The sequence below is a fragment of the Budorcas taxicolor genome, chromosome 1, assembly GCF_023091745.1.
Source record: "Budorcas taxicolor isolate Tak-1 chromosome 1, Takin1.1, whole genome shotgun sequence".
Lineage (NCBI taxonomy): Eukaryota > Metazoa > Chordata > Mammalia > Artiodactyla > Bovidae > Budorcas > Budorcas taxicolor.
The window spans coordinates 107,158,144-107,180,368 of record NC_068910.1 but is presented as its reverse complement, the minus strand read 5'-3'; the positions used below and the strand labels follow the sequence as shown (position 1 = coordinate 107,180,368).

The window sequence follows — 22,225 nt, the reverse complement described above, 5'->3', positions numbered from 1 at the left end:
GTCACACTCAGACCACGTGCTCGTCAATGCTAAACCACTTAGTTCCCAGTGCTCATCTGCTCTCCCTGTCGAGCCTGCTACAGGAGGGAATCCTCTTTGCCTCCCCCTGAAGATCCTCCTTGTTGTCAGCTTCCCCCGTCTACTTCTGCAGCAGGGGACACAGCTACACACATACTGACACTGAGCTGCAAAGTCTCAAGACAGTAGATCCTAAAACATCTTCCCACAGGGTGATCCTCTCCTGCTCCAGAGCTTCTAGAAAGTTCTGATGTCCAGGAACCCCCTCTGGATTTTGCCTCAGCTTCACCTTGTCCTGTTTGCTACACCAGGAAGACAGTCTAAGGCTTGGGGATGGCCCCTTCAGAGTCACTCTCACTCTGGCCCCAGACTAGCCTTCAGGCTGAGAAGTCCACATGCTTTGAGGTTCCAACTTCATTGCACCCTAAAGGGCCGACCATGCCTTTCCTCTGCAGAACTCACATAGCACTGAGTACCCAGGAACCCAGAAACTTCAGCCACTCTCCTCCCTTGCCCCATTCCTGGTTTGTATTGAAGGAGACATAGAAGAGGGGTGTTGGAGGCCCAGCCAGGTAAGAGGGTCAACTCCCCCCCAACACCGCCAGCTCCAAGCTTCCTGGCCCAACATCATCTAAACCCACCTCTATATCTGTGCGAGTAAAGAGGCAGATCTCAAAAGCAGGTGCATGTCCCTCAGCAGGGAGGAAATTCCCCCAAACTGGGGACTGGGACCACATTCATTTTTGGAAGTTATTTTTTGTTAGGTAAAATTCTGAGTTGGCAGGTCTTTTCCCCCTCACAATTTGAAATATGTCACTCAATACTCAGTTATCTTCTGACTATATACTTTTTCTTCCCCTCTAGCTACCTTCAAAATTTTCTTTTTATCTCTAGTTTTTAGCTGCTTTAATATAATTGTTGTTTTGCATTTTTATTTTGTTGTGATTTGGTTTCTGTTTGTTTTGGTTATTCTGTCTCAGGTTCTGTGTGCTTCCTGAATCTTTGGTTTGATGACTTTCACTATCTTTGAAAAATTCTTGGCAATTATGTTTTCAAATATTTCTTCAGCTCCACTCTTATTCTTTTCTTCTCAGTTTCCAGTTACACACATATTAGATAACTTGATAGTCTTTCATAGTATGTGAATGTCCTGGGTTGTTTTTTCTTTTTACTCTGTTCTTATTTATATTTAATTTTGATAATATTCATTGATGTATATTCAAGTTCACAGATTTGTCCATGTCTTATTTACTGATGAGCTCACCAAAAATATACTTACCCTTGTTCTCATGTTTTAAAAAATATATTTTTTTAGCACTTTCACTCGACTTTTAAAAAATGCTCGCTCTCTCTCTAAATTCTCTCTAAAATCTCTTCAAGCATAGAAACTTTAACATAGTAATCATGGCCATTTTAAATTTCCTGATTGATAATCCCAACTTTTGAGTCATATCTGACACTAGTTCTTTTTAGTGTTCTCTATTTTGATATTGGTTTGTTTCTTTCTTGGTTTGCTGTTGTTTGTCTCACAAGTTTTAACTGAAATCTGGTATTCATATGTAAGACAGTAAAAATGGAAATGTTGTTGTTTAGTCACCCAGTCATGTCTGACTCTTTGCGACCTTATGGACTGCAGCACACCCCGTCCCTCACCATCTCCCAGAGTTTGCCCAGGTTCATGTTTGTTGCATCGGTGATGCTGTCCAGCCATCTCATCCTCTGATGCCTTCTTCTCCTTCTGCCCTCAATCTTTCACAGCATCAGTGACTTTTCCAATGAGTTGTCTGTTTGCATCAGATAGCCAAAATACTAGAGCTTCAGCTTCAGAATCAGTCCTTCCAGTGAATATTCATGGTTGATCTCCCTTAAGATTGACTGGTTTCATCTCCTTGCTGCCCAAGGGACTTTAAGGAGTCTTCTCCAGAAGACCACAGTTTGAAAGCATCAATTCTTCAGCATTCTGCCCTCTTTACAGTCCAGCTTTCACAACCATACATGACCACTGGGAAGACTATAGTCTTGAATACACAGACCTTTGTTGGCAGGGTAATGTCTCTGTTTTTCAACACACTGTCTAGGTTTGTCATTGCTTTCCTGCCAAGAAGCAGTCATCTGATTTCATGGCTTCTGTCACCATCCACAGTGGTTTTGGCATCCAAGAAGAGGAAATCTGTCACTATTTCCGCATTGTCCCCTTTTATTTGCCATGCAGTAATGGGACTATACGCCATGATCTTAGCTTTTTCAATGCTTGTCTTAAGCTGGCTCATGCACTCTCCTCCTTCACCCTCATCAAGAGGGGCTCTTTAGTTCCTCTTAACTCTCTGCCATTAGAGTGGTATCATCCACATATCTGAGGTTGTTGATTCTCCCACCTGTCTTCATTCCAGCTTGTTACTCATCTAGCCTGGCATTTCTCATGATGTGCTCAACATATAGGTTAACCAAGAAGGTGACAGCAGACAGCCCTGTCGTACTCCTTTCTCGATCTTGAACCAATCAGTTTTTCCATACAGGGTTCTAACTGTTGCATCTTGACCCACACACAGGTTTCTCAGGAGACAGGTAAGATGGTCTGGTATTCCCATCTCTCTAAGAGCATTCCACAGTTTGTCATGATCCATATAGCCAAAGGTTTTAGCGTAGCTGATGAAACAGAGATAGATGTTTTTCTGAAATTCCCTTGCTTTCTCTATAATCCAGCGAATGTTGGCAATTTGATCTCTAGCTCCTCTTCCTTTTCTAAATCCAGCTTGGACATCTGAAAGTTCTTAGTTCACATAATTCTGAACCCTAGCGTGCAAGATTTTAAACATGACCTTACAAGCATGGGAGATGAGTGTGATTGTCTGATGGTTAGCATATTCTTTACTACTACCCTTCTTGGGAATTGGGATAAGGATTGACCTTTTCCAGTCCTGTGTCCACTGCTGGGCCGCTGGGTCTTCCAGATTTCCTGACATAATAAATGGAAAACCTTGATGGCAAAAATGGAAATAGATGGTACTTGAAGGACAAATAAAATATCCTTAATTATATAAGATTCTTTTTAATAACTAAAGTGTTTATTTCAGATGGTCTTCCCAAGTGGTGCTAGTAGTAAAGAACCCGCCTGCCAATGCAGGAGACATAAGAGGTGTGGGTTCAATCTCTGGGTTGGGAAGTTAACTTGAAGGAGGAAATGGAAACCTACACCAGTATTCTTGCCTGGAGAAAACCACAGACAGAGGAGCCTGGTGGGCTACAGTCCATGGGGTTGCAAAGAGTAGAATATGACTGAAAACTTAGCATGCACACACATATTTCAGACACCAAGTTAAAATGAACATTCACCATCAACCTTGGTAGAGTATATTGTATATATGTGTGGTAGGGCACAGACTCTTAATGGTATGAGGTAAAAGAAAAACTCGCTTTAACATTCTGCTTAGATCTGGATAACATCTGGATAGATGGGGCATCTGGATATTCAAAGTAGTGGGAGGACCCACAACCATTGAGATTTCTGTAGAAGTAATAATTTCATCATATTGAAATAGGGTAGTACAGGTATGCCTAGCTCCTCCATAAAACATTCAGTGCATAAAACATTCAGTTCTACCCTAGGGTAAAAGCGGGTACCTGGTTTGTGTTTGGCCACAGATAGAAGGGATACAAGGTGTCTTAGGTTGTATCTCAGAGACTGAGACATTATTTGAGTGCAGTAATTTAACTGTGAATAGTTGATGACTGGAGAACGCAATGGCAACCCACCCCAGTGCTCTTGCCTGGAAAATCCCATGGACGGAGGAGCCTGGTAGGCTGCAGTCCATGGGGTCGCTAAGAGTCGGGCATGACTGAGCAAATTCACTTTCACTTTTCACTTTCATGCATTGGAGAAGGCAATGGCAACCCACTCCAGTACTCTTGCCTGGAGAATCCCAGGGACAGAGGAGCCTACTGGGCTGCCATCAATGGGGTCGCACAGAGTAGGACATGACTGAAGCGACAGCAGCAGCAGCAGATGATGACTAAGAAAGTGATGAAGTGAAATAGGAAAGGAAATGCAGCTGATAAAGAGTAATTTACCAAACAGGTTACAACTGTGGGCAATCAAGCTTAATCTTTTTTTGGAAACACCATAAGCCAGTATAGAGCATATATGTCAAATTTATATCACCTAAAGGGCAAATGTCTGAGGTATTTGTTCACTGACTCCTGTCAGTCATTGGTTGATAAATGGTCTAAGGGAGATTCTATGAATGGTAGTTATTTCCCAGTTCTTACAGTTTGCCTTAAATGAGGGTTAAAATGGTTCTGGTCATCATACAAAGCCCTCAGATGAAGATGTATAGAAAAGACATGGGCAGGCACCAACAGTGTCTGTGACAGGAAATATATACGAATCAATGGACAGTGTGATCTGTAACTCACATTGAATGAGTCACTCAACACTAGCTATTATAGTGAGGCAGGCTATCCCTCAAACAATGCATTCTCAAGAACCTTAAATTGAGGTTTGTCTACAGATAGAAAAGAAATGACAAAAACTGCTCTTATAGACTTCAGTGTTAGTCATTCAATGAATTCTGACTCTTTGTGACCACATGGACTGTAGCCTGCCAGGCTTCTCTGTCCATGGGATTCTTCAGGCAATACTGGAGTAGGTTGCCATTCCCTTCTCCAGGGGATCTTCTCAAGCCAGGGATCAAGCCCAGGTCTCCCACATTGCAGGCAGAGTCTTAAGCATCTGAGCAACCAGAGAAGCCAAGAAGAAAGCAGTGTTTCAAAGTGAGTCATGGCATACAGTTAATACTACATAACACATAGCACAGGCTCTTAATTGGAATAAAGTCTCCTCTGATATTTGCCACAATTCACCTAAAAGAGTAATGAAATGTTATTTGCTTTATAGTCTTCAAAATCTAACTACTTAAAATACTGTTCCCAATCATATCATCATTATCCACTGTGTCATTGCTTATGGTGTCTAAAACGCAGGGCAGCCAGCAACACAATATTGTTTTGTGAATAGTGCTCCTGTGTCGGGAGCCAGCATGAGGAATCCCACCCGTGACAAGGTCATGCGGAAGGAAGCCTGACAAAACACAAGGACGTGATAGGCTTCAGGGATTCCCCCTGGAAATTCCTGAGCATCCACCCCCCAAGACCAGAATCTGCCTGCTTTACTGTGTTATGCTTTCCACCTACTCTTCTGTCATTAACAGGGGACTGTACCCCCACCAACTTTTTCTGGAAAAAATTAGAGCTTTTAGATAATAAATCTCCTGGGCATAATACGAGTGTTTCAATCCAAAAACCCCTCTGATGGCTTTCTAGCCTGCCTGCAGGACTCGTACAGCTGCGCATGTGATTGTTTGAGGCCTCCTGACTGTGGGAGGCACAGGAAGCTTAAAACATCCTAGGAATGTAGGGGCTTCCAAGGAGTCAAAATATTAGAATAGGACTGATTAAAAGTTCCATTTGTTGAGCCAATACTTGCTGCCAAATTTCTATATCCTCTATTTTTAGATATAGTTGGTCTTTAGAAAAACAAGTAGTAGACCTGGTATTAGCAACACTAGATCTTTAAGGTAAGTACTTTCTTTGTTATAACCCACTGCACCTTTGTTCTATAGGAATGTAACTTTTTTGTACTTTGAGGATGATGCAGAGTAAAGAAAAAACACTTCTAGGGAAAAGGAGTTTTCTGGACAATTATCCAGGAAGAGAGCCATAAAAATGTTAACAAGCCTCTTGGCCAGAAGATAATGTAAACCACCTGAGACCTTTTGTATGCGGGAGGGTATGCAAAAAGAAAGCCTTGTCTCAATGAGGGTCAGGACTGCTGCCCCTGCATAACTCTATTTCTTTATGTACAACTTGGGGTATATAAGCTGATTTTGAAAAATAGTTTTTGGAGTCTTGCACCGATGCTGGGCTTCCCCATGTCATTCTTTTCTTTTTCTGGCTGAATTCCCATCTGGAGCAGGGAGGCTCATCATGTCTACTTATTTGTCCCGGCTTCTAAGATCCGTAAGAGAGAGAGCCCAAGGCGGGGCACTCTCCGATATTCAAACGGGCGCCGGCGGCCTAACGTGGATGGTGCAAGTTCCTTGTCTGGAGCTTTATTGGTCTTCCACATAATCCAAGTTATTCAGCCCTCTTCTCTACTTAATTTTCCTACTATACTATTGTTCCTTAATCTAATCTTATATTAATAAACAAATAAGTTTTTCTCACGCCAACGCCGTCCCCGCTTCGAATTCCCTGGATCCACCAGGGCAGGACCCCGGCACTCCTGAGTGAAGGAGTGCACACAGTTGGTATGATCACTCACAATCCCTCTGCACAACACTATTCATGAACCCATTATTTTTCTCTCAGTAATTTATAAATGTTGTTCCATTGTCTCTATTTTCAGTTCAAAAAATGAGACATCAAATATTACTATACTTATCTTTACTTTGTTAGTAATCCAGTCTATCTAGAAAGTTGTATATCTTCTTTTACCCCGAAATCTGGGACTATTTGCCAGGAACACAGTCTTCTTGTGGTTACTATACTTTCAGTGTTATCCACTACAGGTTATTTAACTTCAGAAACTGAAATTTCTTTTGTTCCTAGGAAATGGCTTGATGAGCTATATTTTAGAATGAGTGAAACTAAACTTGCCAAGACTCCCTCCAGTGGTCAGTTCTGTCCAAAAATACTCTCAAAGATTAAATACTTCAATATGTGAGAGTTTCCTGATGAGTTTGGATATTACATGGCTTCACAGCACTTGTGCTTTGAAATAGTAGTAATCGTGTCCTTTTTCACAAATCTAAACCCTTTCCCCCAACTGGTTGAAGAGAGGATAGGACCCCTTGCAGAAGCATGGATGGGTTAGAAACTTCAGTCTCTATCAGCACCAGAGATGCCCCTAATAAGTTCTTCCATTTATATGACAAGGATCATTTTCTCCCAGTACTGATTTGATTTGTAGAACTTTCTAATTCATTTGCCTTCAGTCTGTTCATTCTTCTTGTCACTGCCTGTTTAGATAGCTGACTACATTCACATAATCATTTTAAGCTCACTTATTCTCAGTGCCCTGTGAAAGACTGAAGATAGTCTAAGACAGGGCAGAGGAGCTGCATCACTGGCTTCAGTTCTCAGCCTTGCATCCTCCTACCCTGCATACCTGCTGTATCCACACATCAGATTTTCTGTCTACATATTTCTTCCTCTGAATTCTTCCTTATTGATCAGCAACACCAGGTCATCATCACCTGAGGATTTTGCAACAGCAGTGGTTAGCTAGCAATATTATTATAAGCGCAAACAAATTTTACATTTACTACTTTAGAATTCCTTTAAATTTAGAATATGGCCCATAGAGAAAGTCACTACACATTCCATACAGAGCAATGAATGAAAGAACAATAAATATTATATTACAGGTTTTACAATCATTTTGGAAATGAGACTCATTCCAGGGTGGCACTTACGCAAGTTAAGAAATGTTCCATCATGTAATTGCATCGTATATTTTTACTTAAATAGTTAACATGCAAGAGTATAAGAAGTATGAAAATTATATGAATTTATGTTTATATTTTATTAAACAGAAGACGACAAATATCTGAGGAAATATATTCTGAAATCTTTTAATATCTGAAAATTCTTGAATATCACTATTGCCTTTAATTTCCCAGTAAAATGCACTATGTACCTGCATATATTTGCACCAAATTCAATAGTGCATTTTTAATTTTATCCCAACTTCCATTATTCTCCAGTAAAATGCACCGATCTCTTGTATTCTGTGCTTTTTAAACCTTCTCTTCATTCAAAGAAATTTTCCTCTTCAGGGACAATCTCCTACAAGAAGTCATTTCATCTGAGTCTCTGAACAGTTGAGAAACAGCCAGAATTTTGATATTCAAGCTTAGAGAATTAGTTTCACTCACTCACTCCAGTCTCAAACAAAGAAACATGCAAATGTCTGACACAGTAAAACTGCAAACTACTGTATCTAATTTAGATGGAATTTACAGAGTGAAACACTGCAAGCCCTAAATCCCTGGTTTTATTTTTTAATATAAATTTATTTTTTTAAATTGGAGGCAGATTACAGTATTGTAAAGCAATTGGTTTTGTAAAGTATTGGTTTTGCCATACATTGACATGAATCCACCACAGGTGTACACGTGTTCCCCATCCTGAACTCCCCTCCCACCGCCCTCCCCATCCCATCCCTCTGGGTCATCCCAGTGCACCTGCCCCAAGCATCCTGTATCATCCATCAAACCTGGACTGGTGATTCAATGCCATTCTCCCATATCTCCCCACCCTCACCCTCTCCACAGAGTCCAAAAAAACTGTTCCATACATCTGCGTTTCTTTTGCTGTCTCACATACAAGGTTATCGTTACCATCTTTCTAAATTCCATATATATGCATTAGTGTATTGTATTGGTGTTTTTCATTCTGGATTACTTCACTCTGTATAATAGGTTCCAGTTTCATCCACATCATTAGAACTGATTCAAATGTAAAGGATTTCAAATGTAAAGGATTTAATTTTTCATTAAAAATTCAGTTTTCTGTGATATGAACACCTCTTGCCATTGAAGATGACTTTCATCATACAGTACTTAGACACTGCCCTAGACATTACCCTCGGTTTAAATGATAAAGCCAAGGCCAATTTGCTTAACTGTAGACTTTTTGATTTTGCAAAGTTTGAAAAGAACTGTTCGAATTTTGCTTTAAAATATGTTTATTTATTTATTATTCTCTTCAAGGCACCTATAACCTCTTTGTTCCTCAGACTGTATATAAAAGGATTTAGCAGAGGAATTATGATTGTATAGAATAAAGAATATAATTTATCCTGATTTTCAGCTGATCCAGACCCAGGACGCACATACATGAAGAAGAGAGTGCCATAGAACAAGGAAACAGACAGCAAGTGGGCACTGCAGGTGGAGAAGGCTTTGCTCCTGCCCTTTTCAGACTTCTTTCTCAGGATGGCAAAGAGAACATGGGAGTAAGAGATAATGATACTCATAAAAGTGAAAGATTGTATAAAGACTGAAAATACAAAGATCAGGAGCATATTAACTCTAGGGTCAGTACAAGAAATCTTAAATAGTTGTAAAATTTCACAGTAGAAATAATGTATTACATTGGACTTGCAGAAAGTTAATCTAAATAACAAACCCACATGCATCATGGGATGAAGAAACCCAATAATATATGAAATACCTATTAACTGGGTGCAGAAGATATTATACATCACCACTGGGTAAAGCAAGGGGTTGCATATGGCTACATAGCGGTCATAGGCCATCACTACCAGGAGAAAACATTCTGTGTTTGCACTGGAAGCAAAAATATAAAATTGGGAGATGCACTCAACCAGGGATATAGTGTGATTCACAGATAAGAAATTAATTAGCATCTTGGGAGTCACAGAAGAGGAAGAACAAGCATCTGCAAAGGCTAAACTGCCCAGGAATGAATACATGGGGGTGTGAAGATGGGGGTCCTTCCAGATAAGAAAAATCAGTCCAAGGTTGCCCGCCATGGTGGTGAGGTAGATGACCAGGAATACCACGAACAGGGGGACCTGCAGCCCTGGGAGATTTGTGAGTCCTGTGAGAACAAACTCCGTCACCAGAGTCTTGTTTGCATCCATCATATCCATTCAGACTATCACTGCAGTGAAAAGAGTAGGTGAAGAACATAGTCACAAAAGACCATGAAAATAGTCCTATTTTATTTTTTTTAAATGCATCTTCCTTGTTTATGTATACCCTTTAATCAGGACATTTGTAAAAATATATCTTCAGTTCAGTAATTGTTTTGGATTATGTAGATACACTTTTCAATATTTTCAGTGATATTTAACTTCAACCATTGAGAGTGATTTCTCTCTCTCTCTCTCTCTTTTGTAATACTCAAAAAATATTTTCTAAATGAATAAAGTTAGGTATAAAGTACAGTAAGTTTCTTGTTTGTTTTTAGAACTAAGTACTTTTCCTTTTTGATATATTGATAAGTATTTTATTTTTTGTCAATAGTGCAAATGAAATATTTGACATGATCTTTAAATAACTATACTTTCTTCTGTGACATATAAATTTTGCCTAAAAGTAAATCCAAAAAAAGAGATACTAAGATATTTGGAAGTGAACATAGAGATTCTTAGATTACCTAGAAAGGGAAAATCCACCTATAATTTAGTGTGAAAATTCAGCTGTTTCTCAAAATAAAATAAATAACACAATTTATATACATATTTTTGTTGATTAAGATATATACAAAAATTTACCTATTTACCAAAATTGTATTAGTTTAATCTTAAGATAGATCTTAGTTATTTTTGATCTTCATTTACATGAACAAATATTAGTTTAAAGACAATATATTTTAAAGTATATACCTGCAAAGAGACATGGAAACAATACAAATAGCAAGAAGGTTGAATGATATATCACCACTGAAAACTGGCCGTGTGGACAATGAGTACAGATTCAGATTGATTCATTTCCAAAGTGGACATTTTGTTCTGACTAACCCTATCTATCTTTCTTGTCAACTCGCAATCTATAATTGATATTTACAAATTTCATAATTAGGTCAAAAGTTATTAGGAAATTTGGATCTTTCACCTCAAGATATAGATGATAGATAGATGAATGGATAGATAGGTAGTCCTCATACATTTGGAATTAAAGAGCCTAATAAAGATACAATTGGTGATTTTATCTTATCATGATTCCATGAATAACTTTTAACAAGTTTGAACAGCATCATTTAGTTTTCCATACCCTGACTAGAAAATTTTCTATAGATTATGAAGTAATATCTGAAGCTTTGATATAATATCTGAAACATTATAATTATTTCCCCATTTGTTTTATTCTTCTATTTCTTCAAATTTACTGTTAAAAATAAATCTTGTTAAGCTTATTTTCTCAGCAGTAGAACATCTAGTATTTATTACAGGGATATGGAATTATTTGCCCTGAAGAGAAATAGAAAATCTCATAGGATTGCCAGGATTTTGATCACTTACCTGGATGTTTATTTATCAGACAGATTGAAAACTACAAATAATTAAAATTAGGCGGATCCTGGTGTCCTCATTCAGTTTCTGTAAGACTTGGGGAGAATGAGAAAATGATGGTTTTCTTGAAGAAAAAATGGTGATTTTTCAAAGAAAATTTAAAAATGTATATTTCCCTCTACCATACTTCATGTTAGGGCCAGAGTCACCTTTATGAATGACAAATTGATTACGCCACCACTGTTCTCACATGTGGGCTTCCCTGGTGTCACCTTGGTAAAGAATCTGTCTGCCAATGCAGGAGACACAGGAGATACAGGTTTCATCCCTGGAGAAGGAAATGGCTACCCATTCCAGTATTCTTGCCTGGAGAATCCCACGGACAGAAAAGCCTGGTAGGCTACAGTCCATAGCCTTGCAAAGAGTAGGACATGACTAAAGCGACTTAGCATTGAAAAATATATTTCAGATACCAAGTTAAAATTTCCTGGACAGAGAAATCTGGCGAGCTACAGTCCGTGGGCTCACAAAGAGTCGGATGCAACTGAGCACACGTTCTCACATGCATGGCTTCATCTCTTCTTAAGGAAGGAAAGTAGAAGGTACAGAACGAAACCGTGTTCACTTGTGCAAAGATTCTCCTTGGAAGCCTTACTTGCACGAACATATTTATTTGTACTCTTTGAAATCTATTCCTGACAAAGCAAAAAGAATCTTGGAATTCCCTCAGTGAAAGTTACTAGTGGATTCCCTGTAGGATGAAGGCAGTCATTCTGCTGGGCATTATGAACTAATCCATGAGCAAATCACCCCAGACATACCCAAGTGTAACAATTAGAACCACACTTTGTGTCATTAGAGTTTACTGTGTAGGCAGCTAATTGCTTCTGAGTCACTTTTCAGTTCAGTTCAGTCACTCAGTCATGTCCAACTCTTTACAACCCCGTGAATCACAGCAAGCCAGGCCTCCCTGTCCATCACCAACTGCTGGAGTTCACTCAAACTCAGTCCATCAAGTCAGTGATGCCATCCAGCCATCTCATCCTCTGTCGTCCTCTTCTCCTCCTGCCCCCAATCCCTCCCAGCATCAGAGTCTTTTCCAAGGAGTCAGCTCTTCGCATGAGGTGGCCAAAGTATTGGAGTTTCAGCTTCAGCATCAGTCCTTCCAATGAACACACAGGACTGATCTCCTTTAGGATGGACTGGTTGGATCTCCTTGAAATCCAAGGGACTCTCAAGAGTCTTCCCCAACACCACAGTTCAAAAGCATGAATTCTTTAGCGCTCAGCTTTCTTCACAGTCCAACTCTCACATCCATACATGACTACTGGAAAAACCATAGCCTTGACCATAGCCTTGACTCCCAACACAGACGGACCTTTGTTGGCAAAGTAATATCTCTGCTTTTTAATATGCTGTCTAGGTTGGTCATAACTTTCCTTCCAAGGAGTAAGCATCTTTTAATTTCATGGCTGCAATCACCATCTGCAGTGATTTTGGAGCACCCAAAAATAAAGTCTGACACTGTTTCCACTATTTCCCCATCTATTTGCCATGAAGTGATGGGACCAGATGCCATGATCTTCGTTTTCTGAATGTTGAGCTTTAAGCCAACTTTTTCACTCTCCTCTTTCACTTTCATCAAGAGGCTTTTTAGTTCCTCTTCACTTTCTGCCATAGGGTGGTATCATCTGCATATCTGAGGTTATTGATATTTCTCCCGGCAATCTTGACTCCAGCTTGTGCTTCTTCCAGCCCAGAGTTTCTCATGATGTACTCTGCATATAAGTTAAATAATTAGGGCGACAATATACAGCCTTGACGTACTCCTTTTCCTACTTGGAACCAGTCTGTTGTTCCATGTCCAGTTCTAACTGTTGCTTCCTGACCTGCATACAGGTTTCTCAAGAGGCAGGTCAGGTGGTCTGGTATTCCCATCTCTTTCAGAGTCATTTTTAGGACATACTAATTACTATTGGTGTAGCCACATTCCAGTAACCTGATAATTTCATGAAATATCTCAAAGACCCAACAAACTCAACATGTCCAAATCCAAGTTTAGTATCCTATCACTAAACATGGACCTCATCCAGCCTTCTCATTCTCAATGAATGGCATTACCACCTGCCCCACTGGTAAAGAAACAAACCTCAGCGTTGTCTTCAAAGCCAAGTCAATGCCATCATCAAACCCACAGCTTGTATCTCTTCAATGTCTGTTGAAACCATCCGCTTCTCTCCAAATTCAAGAAAACTCCATCTCATATCTGAAATACTGACATAATCTTTAATGCTCTATGTGTATTTTATTTTAAACCATTGTATCTTATACTGTTCCCCATATTGGGGCCAACATCATCTTTACAAAGAGCCAAACTACTGAGATCAGCCAAACTACTGCTCTCACACCCTTGGCTCAGCTCCATTTTAACCCTTAAATAGCTTCCTATGGCTCTTAGAAGAAAAGTAAAAATCCATAAGCCCATCATATATCCCTTTCCTCGTCCTAAAACATTTCCAATACTCCTCTATACAAAGTTTTTTTTCCATTTAGTTCATAAATTTTTCAGATGAGTGATTCTGACATTTCTTTAATAGTAAAATCAATCCAGGAGTTGAAGTTAAAAATCAGAATTTCATTTGTGACTTCTATATGCGGTACTGCTGAGAAACAAAATCACTTTATTTTCCTAATTTTAGAAGAATGAAAAGAGCTCTCTTTGAAAGGTGGCTAAGTGTCTCTGGAGACGCATCCGATTTCTATCTGATATGCTGCCCTGTGAGAGGAAAGGCACACATGTCTTGTGAGAGAGCCTGACAAAGCTCGTGAACCCAGGTAGAAGCTCTGGAAGGACCAGCCCCTGGCACTATGTTGTCTTCAGTAATGTAAGCAGACCATGTAAGTTTTAAAATCTGAATATGACAGAATTATGAAATTATCCTTTTTTTGCTGGGCATTTTAAAATTACTGATATAGTTTCATTATAGTCTGTTCATACTGTCTATTTCATCTTGGTTCAGTTTTGGGATATTATACCTTTCTAAGAATTTATTCTTTTCTTCTAGGTTGTCCTTTTTATTGGCATGTAGTTATCCATAGTAGTCTCTTATGATCCTTCATATTTCTATGGTACCCACTGTAACTTTTTTTTTTTTGGTATATGATTTTATTGATTTGGGCCCTGTCACTTTTTTTCTTGATGAGTCTGGCTAAAGGTTTACCAATTTTGTTTATTTTTTCAAAGAACCAGCTTTTGGTTTCATTGATCTTTTTATTGTGGTTTTTTTAGCCTCTAATTAATTTCTGCTTTGAACTTTATGATTTCTTTCTTTTTTTTAACTTTGAGTTCTGTTTGTTCTTCTTTCTCTAGTTCCTTTAGGTATAAATTTAGGTTATTTAAAATTTTTCTTGTTTTCTGAGATAAAGTTGTATCATTCTCAACTTCCTTTAGAACTGCTTTTGCTGTGTCCCATAGGTTTTGGATCTTTGTATTTTTATTTATCCCTAGGTATTTTTGTTTCTACTTTATTTATTTATCAGTTGGTTATTTAGTGTTACACTGTTTAGCCTCCACATGTTTCTGGTTTTTTCAGTTTTAATTCTTGTGTTTATAGCCCCAGTAGCTCGTGTTGGCCTGCTATTGGGCAGGGACAAGGTCCAGCTGATCCCAGAGTATGGTCTGACCTGCTGTGGGTAGGATAGGTCAGCAGATTGCAGTATAGTGGTTTTCTTGTATCTGGCTTCCCCCCAGATACAGTTAGTGAGGCTGTTCTAGAGACTAGTGCAGGCTTTCTGGAGGATCAGGCTGCTGCCCATCTCCTGATGAGTGGAGATGTGTCTTGGCCCTCTGGTGGGCACAGCTGTACCTAAAGGTGTGTCCGGAGGGGCCATGGACTCAGGAAGTCTTTAGGAAGCCTGTCAGCTGATGAGTGGGACTGTGTCCTCACCCAGTAAGTTGCTTAGTCTTACAGGTATCCCACCACTGGCACCTACAGCTATTGGTTGGGGCCAGGTCTTGGTACTAATGACCTAGAAGGAGGATTCTGCAGTTGTGCCCACCAGCACCATTGTCCACATGATAGAAGGAGCTCCCAAAGATGTCTGCCACTACTGTTTATGTATGCTATTTCCACACCTTGCCTCTCTGGGAAACTCTCCAAGACCAGCAGATAAATTTGGCCCAGGCTTCTATCCATTACTGCTTTGGCCTTGCATCCCAGAATATGTGAGATTTTGTGTGTGTCTTTTAAGAGTAAAATTTGCCCCGGTTCTGTGGCGCTCCTGAATGTAAGCCCCACTGGCCTTCAGGGGGCTCATCTTCCCAGTGCAGGACCCCTGAGCTGGGAGCCCAATATGGGACTCAGACCTCCCACTCTTGTGGAGGTGTGAGAGTTGACTATATTGCAGTTCTGCTTCTTGTACTTGTCTCATTGTCATTCCTTCTTCATGTTTTTAGTTGTAGAAGATATTTTCTGTGCTAGTCTTTTCTACTGATAGTTGTGGTTGTGATGTGTTCATGAGAAGAGGTGAGTCCAGTATTTTTCTACTCTTCCATCTTGGTTAATTTTCTAGACTTTCCTTTGAAGATTTTTCACAGTTACTCTGTCTTGGAGTAATGGCTGGCCATTAGTACCTGAAAAACTATTTTTCTTATGGCTGCAGAAAACGAATTTCTCCTCTTTTTCCAAAAGCAAAGTAATTCTCTTGCCCACAACTCTCGGTTGGAGAAGACCACAAAGTGCTAGCAAGACAGACTTCCTGCACTTAATCTGCACTCAATTGAGATGACAAACACTAACCTACTCTCAGATAGTCTTAAATGAACATAGCATTCATGGTGATATAAGATCATGTTCTCGTGGCCTGACTCCATAGGATGGGTGGGAATGGGCAGATATACATGAAGAGGGCATTCACAAAAACACATAATAAGAAAACATGAAGTGAAGTGAAGTCACTCACTCGTGTCTGACTCTTTGTGACCCCATGGACTGTAGCCAGCTCAGGTTCCTCTGTCCATGGAATTCTCCAGGCAAGAATACTGGAGTGGGTTGCCATTTCCTTCTGCAGGGGATCTTCCCAACCCAGGGATCAAAGCTGGGTCTCCTGCATTGCGGGCAGACGCTTTATCCTCTGAGCCACCAGGGAAGCCTGAGAGCCCTGTAATTTGTAAAGTCTTAGATCAGATGATTATTCATCTAATTAGTTGTCATCAACATGGAAACCTTATGCAACAAGAACTGTAAACCTGAACAGATAGACCTGCTTTAGGCTCATTAGGAGACAATGAGTGTAAGAAGCACTTAGAGTTTCATAAATTATTCTTCCATACAAACACTAACTTATATACAGTTTTTTCTGAAAAACTGTGTGTTAAGCAATATAGAAGGACTAGATATTGTTATCTAAAAATCATACATGAGGGGAAAACAGCAGAAACAAAAACATTGCTTATCTATTTTGCCAAAGATTTTTGCTTTATTCATTTAAGACTCACAAATCTGGAAAAAATTTATAATAGACCAAGAGGCCAGTGAGCATTTAGGCATTGCCGTAGAGAGGCATGGCTTTTGCCTTTTTCATTAATAAAATTATCTGTTTGAAAATTTTATATCACAATAAGATTTCAAAATAGTACTGATGTTTTGTGACCTTAGCATATTAACATAGAAATCCTACATGAACAGTGAGAAGCAGAAATCTAAAATCATGTGAATCACTCAACAACTAAATTCATATCAGAAGTCTATCCGTGATATCACAAAATATGAATATACACAATATCAATAATAAATGAAAACTAAAAATAAATTCAACTCTAAATATTGCTAGAAGAAAAACAAAATATTACAAGTAAATAAAGCAAGTGGAAAGCATTTTTAAATAATAGAAATTAATAAATTAGATAATAGTGAACAAAATTAGATGCAGTAAAAAAAATTGTAAGCTGGTTCTTTTAAAATATCTACAAAATGGAAAAATTACTAGCTAACCTAAATTTTCTAAACTGAAAAAAAAAAAAAATGAAAAGAGGGAAATAGCCTCCAAAACCCAATTCATGTTAAAACCTTTGTGAGAGTCATTGCCCAACTCTAGAAAAATTTGAAAACATGGATGGAACAGTTAATTTTGTGGAAAACTATAATCAGAACTTTGTCCTTCTTGATGGAACACAGTAGGAAGTCCACAGGTGATGAATGAAAATAAAAATATTATGAATTTAATCATTTCTAGGCTGAATTCTATCTACCAGTTCCAAGAAGCACATTATTTTCATCACAAAGATACTTTTAGCCAGATCCAGAATGCAGGACAAATGAACCAATTTCTTCAACAAATAAATGACATGAAAACAAGAGGAAGAGAAAACCCTTTTAGATTAAAAGAAACTTAAAAACCATCATCAAAATGCAGTCACTATACTTTGTTTAAATCCTGATTCAAACATATAGCAAAATTTTTGAGATATACTGGAAATACTGAACACATATTGATATTAAATGTTAAGTAACCGTTATTAATTTTGTTGCATATTATGTGTGCTGTTAGAGTAAAACAAAATATTTGTTACCATTATATGCACTAATGGTTAATAAAATTTAATAATCAGTTGTAGCTTTAGCAATTGAGTCACAAAATATCATTGCATAAATTAGAAATATATGTACTGCTATACACTCAAACTAAAAATATAAATGTATGGGTTGAGACAAGAGCACATGGGAATAAATTTACCTTTTCAAAATGACATTTTAATAGATTATAGCAACATACGGGCAAAATAGACTATAGCAACATATGGGCAAATTATAGGAATAAGGACCTAATCAAAAATAAAGAAAATGGTTGAAAATTTCCCCAGCATGGAAAAAGAAATAGTTAAGTCCAAGAAGTGTGAAGAGTCCCATACATTATAAACCCAAGGAGAGGGACCCCCCCGAGCCTCAGAGCCTTTCCCCCACCCCCCTCGGGGACCCAGGGGTCCTCTGTCCTCAGACCTGTGCCCACCAGAGGGACCCCCACCCTCCACTTCCTCACCCACTCCTGGTGGCCAAAATCCAACCGCCCAGACTTCAAAGGAAGCTGTGTGTTCTTGACGTGATGAAAAAGCAGTATCTTTGCATGTGAAAGGAGAAAGGTTGAGGTATATTAAGATTTTTAACTGTATTAGGGATGTGTGAACCAGTTTCAAATGACGTTTTATTTACTTTAGGTGAAGACGAATCAGAACTAATGACCACCCCCCGCCCCGCCCCCAATCCTGTATCACTTCATACCAAGTGTGGTGTGCTTACCTAAAACCAGTTCATTTATCCTTTAATTTTTTATGACGATTGTTGTTATTTTCATTGTTATTGTTATTATTTGGGTGTTTTGTTTTCCTTTGCAGCTCTCCACACTAAAACTCGGAACGTTGTGGGGAGAAGCCACGAGTTAACTCTGTGCTGGGGTGAGATGTAGCCGGAACCAGCCCCGCACCGCAGCCAAGGCTGCCGCTCGCAATAATCACTATTGATTTAAAGCTTTATTTAGCCTTCATCTGTACCCTCGTAGTCGATAAGGTCTTGCCACATTTTATTAGTGAGGTTGAGAGATGTATCATTTGTTTGTTGTTCTGTCCCCTCTCCCAATATTAAACTGGAATTTGTGATTTGTTTAAACTCTGGGTGAATCATAGCTTAGTTTGCATGTCCAGCTAATTTGTTCCTATACATTTTGTTTGATTCTTTTTCTCCTTCTCTCAGGGCTTTAAAAAAAGAAAACGAAATATATATATATATGGATCTTCTGAAGAGTTTTTTGAGGTGCAAGTTTCTCTCTTTTGTTTTTTCCCTTTGATTTATGAACACGATGCTGAGATTCAATCACTACATAAAACTCCCAGCTGTGAAAACAAAACGAAAACCCAGGGCTGTTTTTCCCACCAGCCCCCAGGGGAAGCTGGGTGGCAGTCGGATGCCCGTTTGTTGCAGAAAGTTTCACCATTCTTTCCACACTCTGTTCCTCTCTTTCCTCCAGAATGAAGTTGATCCTAGTGATTTCAGCCCATGCATTAAACAGGAAACAATAATAAATGTGTAGAATTCATATTTTTCTAAAGGGAACTTAAAAAAATGCTGCTACATGTTGTGTAAAAAACAGGTTTATGCCACATGAACAGAGAATCACAAGTTCGGTTTTGGTACTTCTCGTTCCTCTTTGTATCCAGTTGTATAGTACTTCCAAATTCAAAATGAGAAGAAACGCTGTTCTGTATCAAACCATCTAAAAGCAATAAATGTTATATTTTAAAAACAGAAAAAAAAAAAAAAGGAGAAACACACCAAGACACATACTAATCAAACTAACAAAGACTAAATACAAAAAAAAAAAATTAAAAGCAGCAAGGGAAAAGCAACAAGTAACATACAAGGGAACCCCATATGTTTAACAGCTGATCTTTCAGCAGAAACTCTGCAGGCCAGAAGGGAGTGGCAGGATATATTTAAAGTACTGAAAGGGAAAAATCTACAACAAACATTTTTGGTTGCACCAAAAATCCTTGTATCCGGCAAGGAACTAATTCAAAATTGATGGAGAAATAAAAAGCTTTTCAGACAAGCAGCAGTTAAGAGAATTCAGTGCCACCAAACCAGCTTTACAACAAATGTTAAACAGAATTACATAGTCAAGAAATACAAGAAAAGAAAAAAGATCTGCAAAATCAACCCCAAACAATTAAGAAAATGGCAATAGGAAAATATATATCAATAACTACTTTAAATGTAAATGGATTAAATGCTCCAAACAAAAGACACAGATTGGCCAAATGGATACAAACAAGACCCATATGTATGTTGTCTACAAGAAACCTACTTCAAACCTAAAGACACATATAGACTGAAAGTGAGAGGATGGGAAAATATATTCCTTGCAAATGGGAAGCAAAAGAAAGCTGGAGTAGCAATCCTCATATCAGAAAAAATAGACCTTAGAATAAAGAAGATTACAAGAGATAAGGAAGGACACTACATAATGATCAAGGGATTAATCCAAGAGGAAGACATAACAATTGTAAATATCTATGCACCCAACATAGGATCACCTCAATACATAAGAAAAACACTACCAGACATAAAAGGAGAAATTGAAAGTAAAACAATAATAGTAGGAGACTTTAACACCCACTTACACCAATGAACAGATGATCAAAACAGAAAATTAATAAGGAAACACAAGTCTTAAATGATACGTTAGATGAGATGGATCTCATTGATATCTTCATGGCATTCCATCCAAATGCAGAGGAATACAACTTCTTCTCAAGTGCACATGGAACATTCACCTGGAAGAAATGGACAGATTCTTAGAAAAGTTCAGTCTTCCAAGAGTAAACCAGGAAGAAATAGAAAATATGAGCAAACCAATTACAAGCACTGAAATTGAATCTGTGATCAGAAATCGCCCAGAAAACAAAAACCCAAGACCAGATGGCTTCACAGGAGAATTCTATCAAACATTTAGAGAAGAGTTAATGCCTATACTTCTAAAACTCTTTCAAAAAATTGCAGAGGAAGGAACACTTCAAAACTCATTCTGCAAGGCCACCATCACCCTGATACCAAAACCAGACAAAGACAACACAAAAAAAGAAAACTACAGGCCAATATCACTGATGAACATAGATGCAAAAAATCCTCAACAAAATTTTAGCAAACAGAATTCAGTAACACATCAAACAGCTCATACACCATGATCAAGTTGGGTTTATTCCAGAATGCAAAGATTCTTCAATATATGCAAATCAATCAATGTGATACACCATATTAACAAACTGAAAGATAAAAACCATACAATAATCTCAATCGATGCAGAAAAAGCCTTTGACAAAATTCAGCACCCATTTATGATTAAAACTCTTCAAAAAATGAGCATAGAAGGAACCTACTTCAACATAGTAAAGGCCATATATGATAAGCCCACAACAAACATTATTCTCAGTGATGAAAAACTGAAACCATCCCCCTAAGATCAGGAACAAGACAAAGGTGTCCACTTTCACCACTATTATTCAACATTGTTCTGGAAGTCCTAGCTACAGCAATCAGAGAAGAAAAAGAAATAAAAGGAATCCAGATCAGAAAAGAAGAAGTAAAGCTCTCACTGTTTGCAGATAACATGATACTGTACCCTAAAGGAAGTAAACCCTAAAGGTAGAAAACCCTAAATGTAGTATCAGAAAATTACTAGAGCTAATCAGTGAATTTAGAAAAGTGGCAGGGTATAAAATCAATACACAGAAATCACTTGTATTTCTATATACTAACAATGAAATATCAGAAAGAGAAATTAAGGAATCAATCCCATTCACCATTGCAATGAAAAAAATAAAATATCTAGGAGTAAACTTACCTAAGGAGACAAAAGAACTGTACACAGATAAAAGACATCTTTCATCACAGATGAAAGAAAGTATAAGACAGTGATGAAAGAAATCAAAGACAACATAAACAGATGGAAAGATATTCCATGTTCCTGGGTAGGAAGAATCAATATTGTGAAAATGACCATACTACCAAATGCAATCTACAGATTCAATGCAATCCCTATCAAATTACCAATGGCATTTTTCACAGAACTAGAGCAAAAAATTTCACAATTCATATTGAAACACAAAAGACCATGAAACACCAAAGCAGTCTTGAGAAAGAAGAATGGAGCTGGAGGAATCAATCTTCCTGACTTCAGATTATGCTACAAAACTACAGTCATCAAGACAGTATGGTACTGGCACAAAAACAGAAATATAGACCAATGGAACAAGATAGAAAGCCCAGAAATAATCCATGAACCTATGGGTACCTTTTCTTTGACAAAGGAGGCAAGAATATACAATGGGTCAGAGACAGACTCTTCAATAAATGGTGCTGGGAAAACTGGACAGCTACATATAAAAGAATGAAATTAGAACACTTCCTAATAAACAGAGATAAACTCAAAATTCATTAAAGACCTACATGTAAGACCAGAAACTATAAAACTCTTATAGGAAAAAATAGGCAGAACACTTGATGACATAAATCAAAGCAAGATCCTCTATTACCCACTTCCTAGAATAATGGAAATAAAAGCAAAAGTAAGCAAGTGGGACCTGATGAAACTTAAAAGCTTTTACACAGCAAAGGA

At 38.3% G+C, this 22,225-nt stretch overlaps 1 protein-coding gene across 1 annotated transcript; it reads right to left on the bottom strand.

Moving 5' to 3' along the window:
• Positions 1–8,764: 8,764 nt before the first annotated feature.
• On the bottom strand, positions 8,765–9,694 carry LOC128046474 (olfactory receptor 5AC1-like). Its single transcript, XM_052638586.1, has one exon. It carries the CDS (start codon positions 9,692–9,694, stop codon positions 8,765–8,767), a length of 930 nt encoding a protein of 309 aa, XP_052494546.1.
• Between the last annotated feature and the right edge of the window lie 12,531 nt (positions 9,695–22,225).

What these genes read in the sequence shown, in the direction of transcription:
- LOC128046474 (XM_052638586.1), bottom strand. Translation starts at nt 9,694, where the DNA reads ATGGATATGATGGATGCAAACAAGACTCTGGTGACGGAGTTTGTTCTC.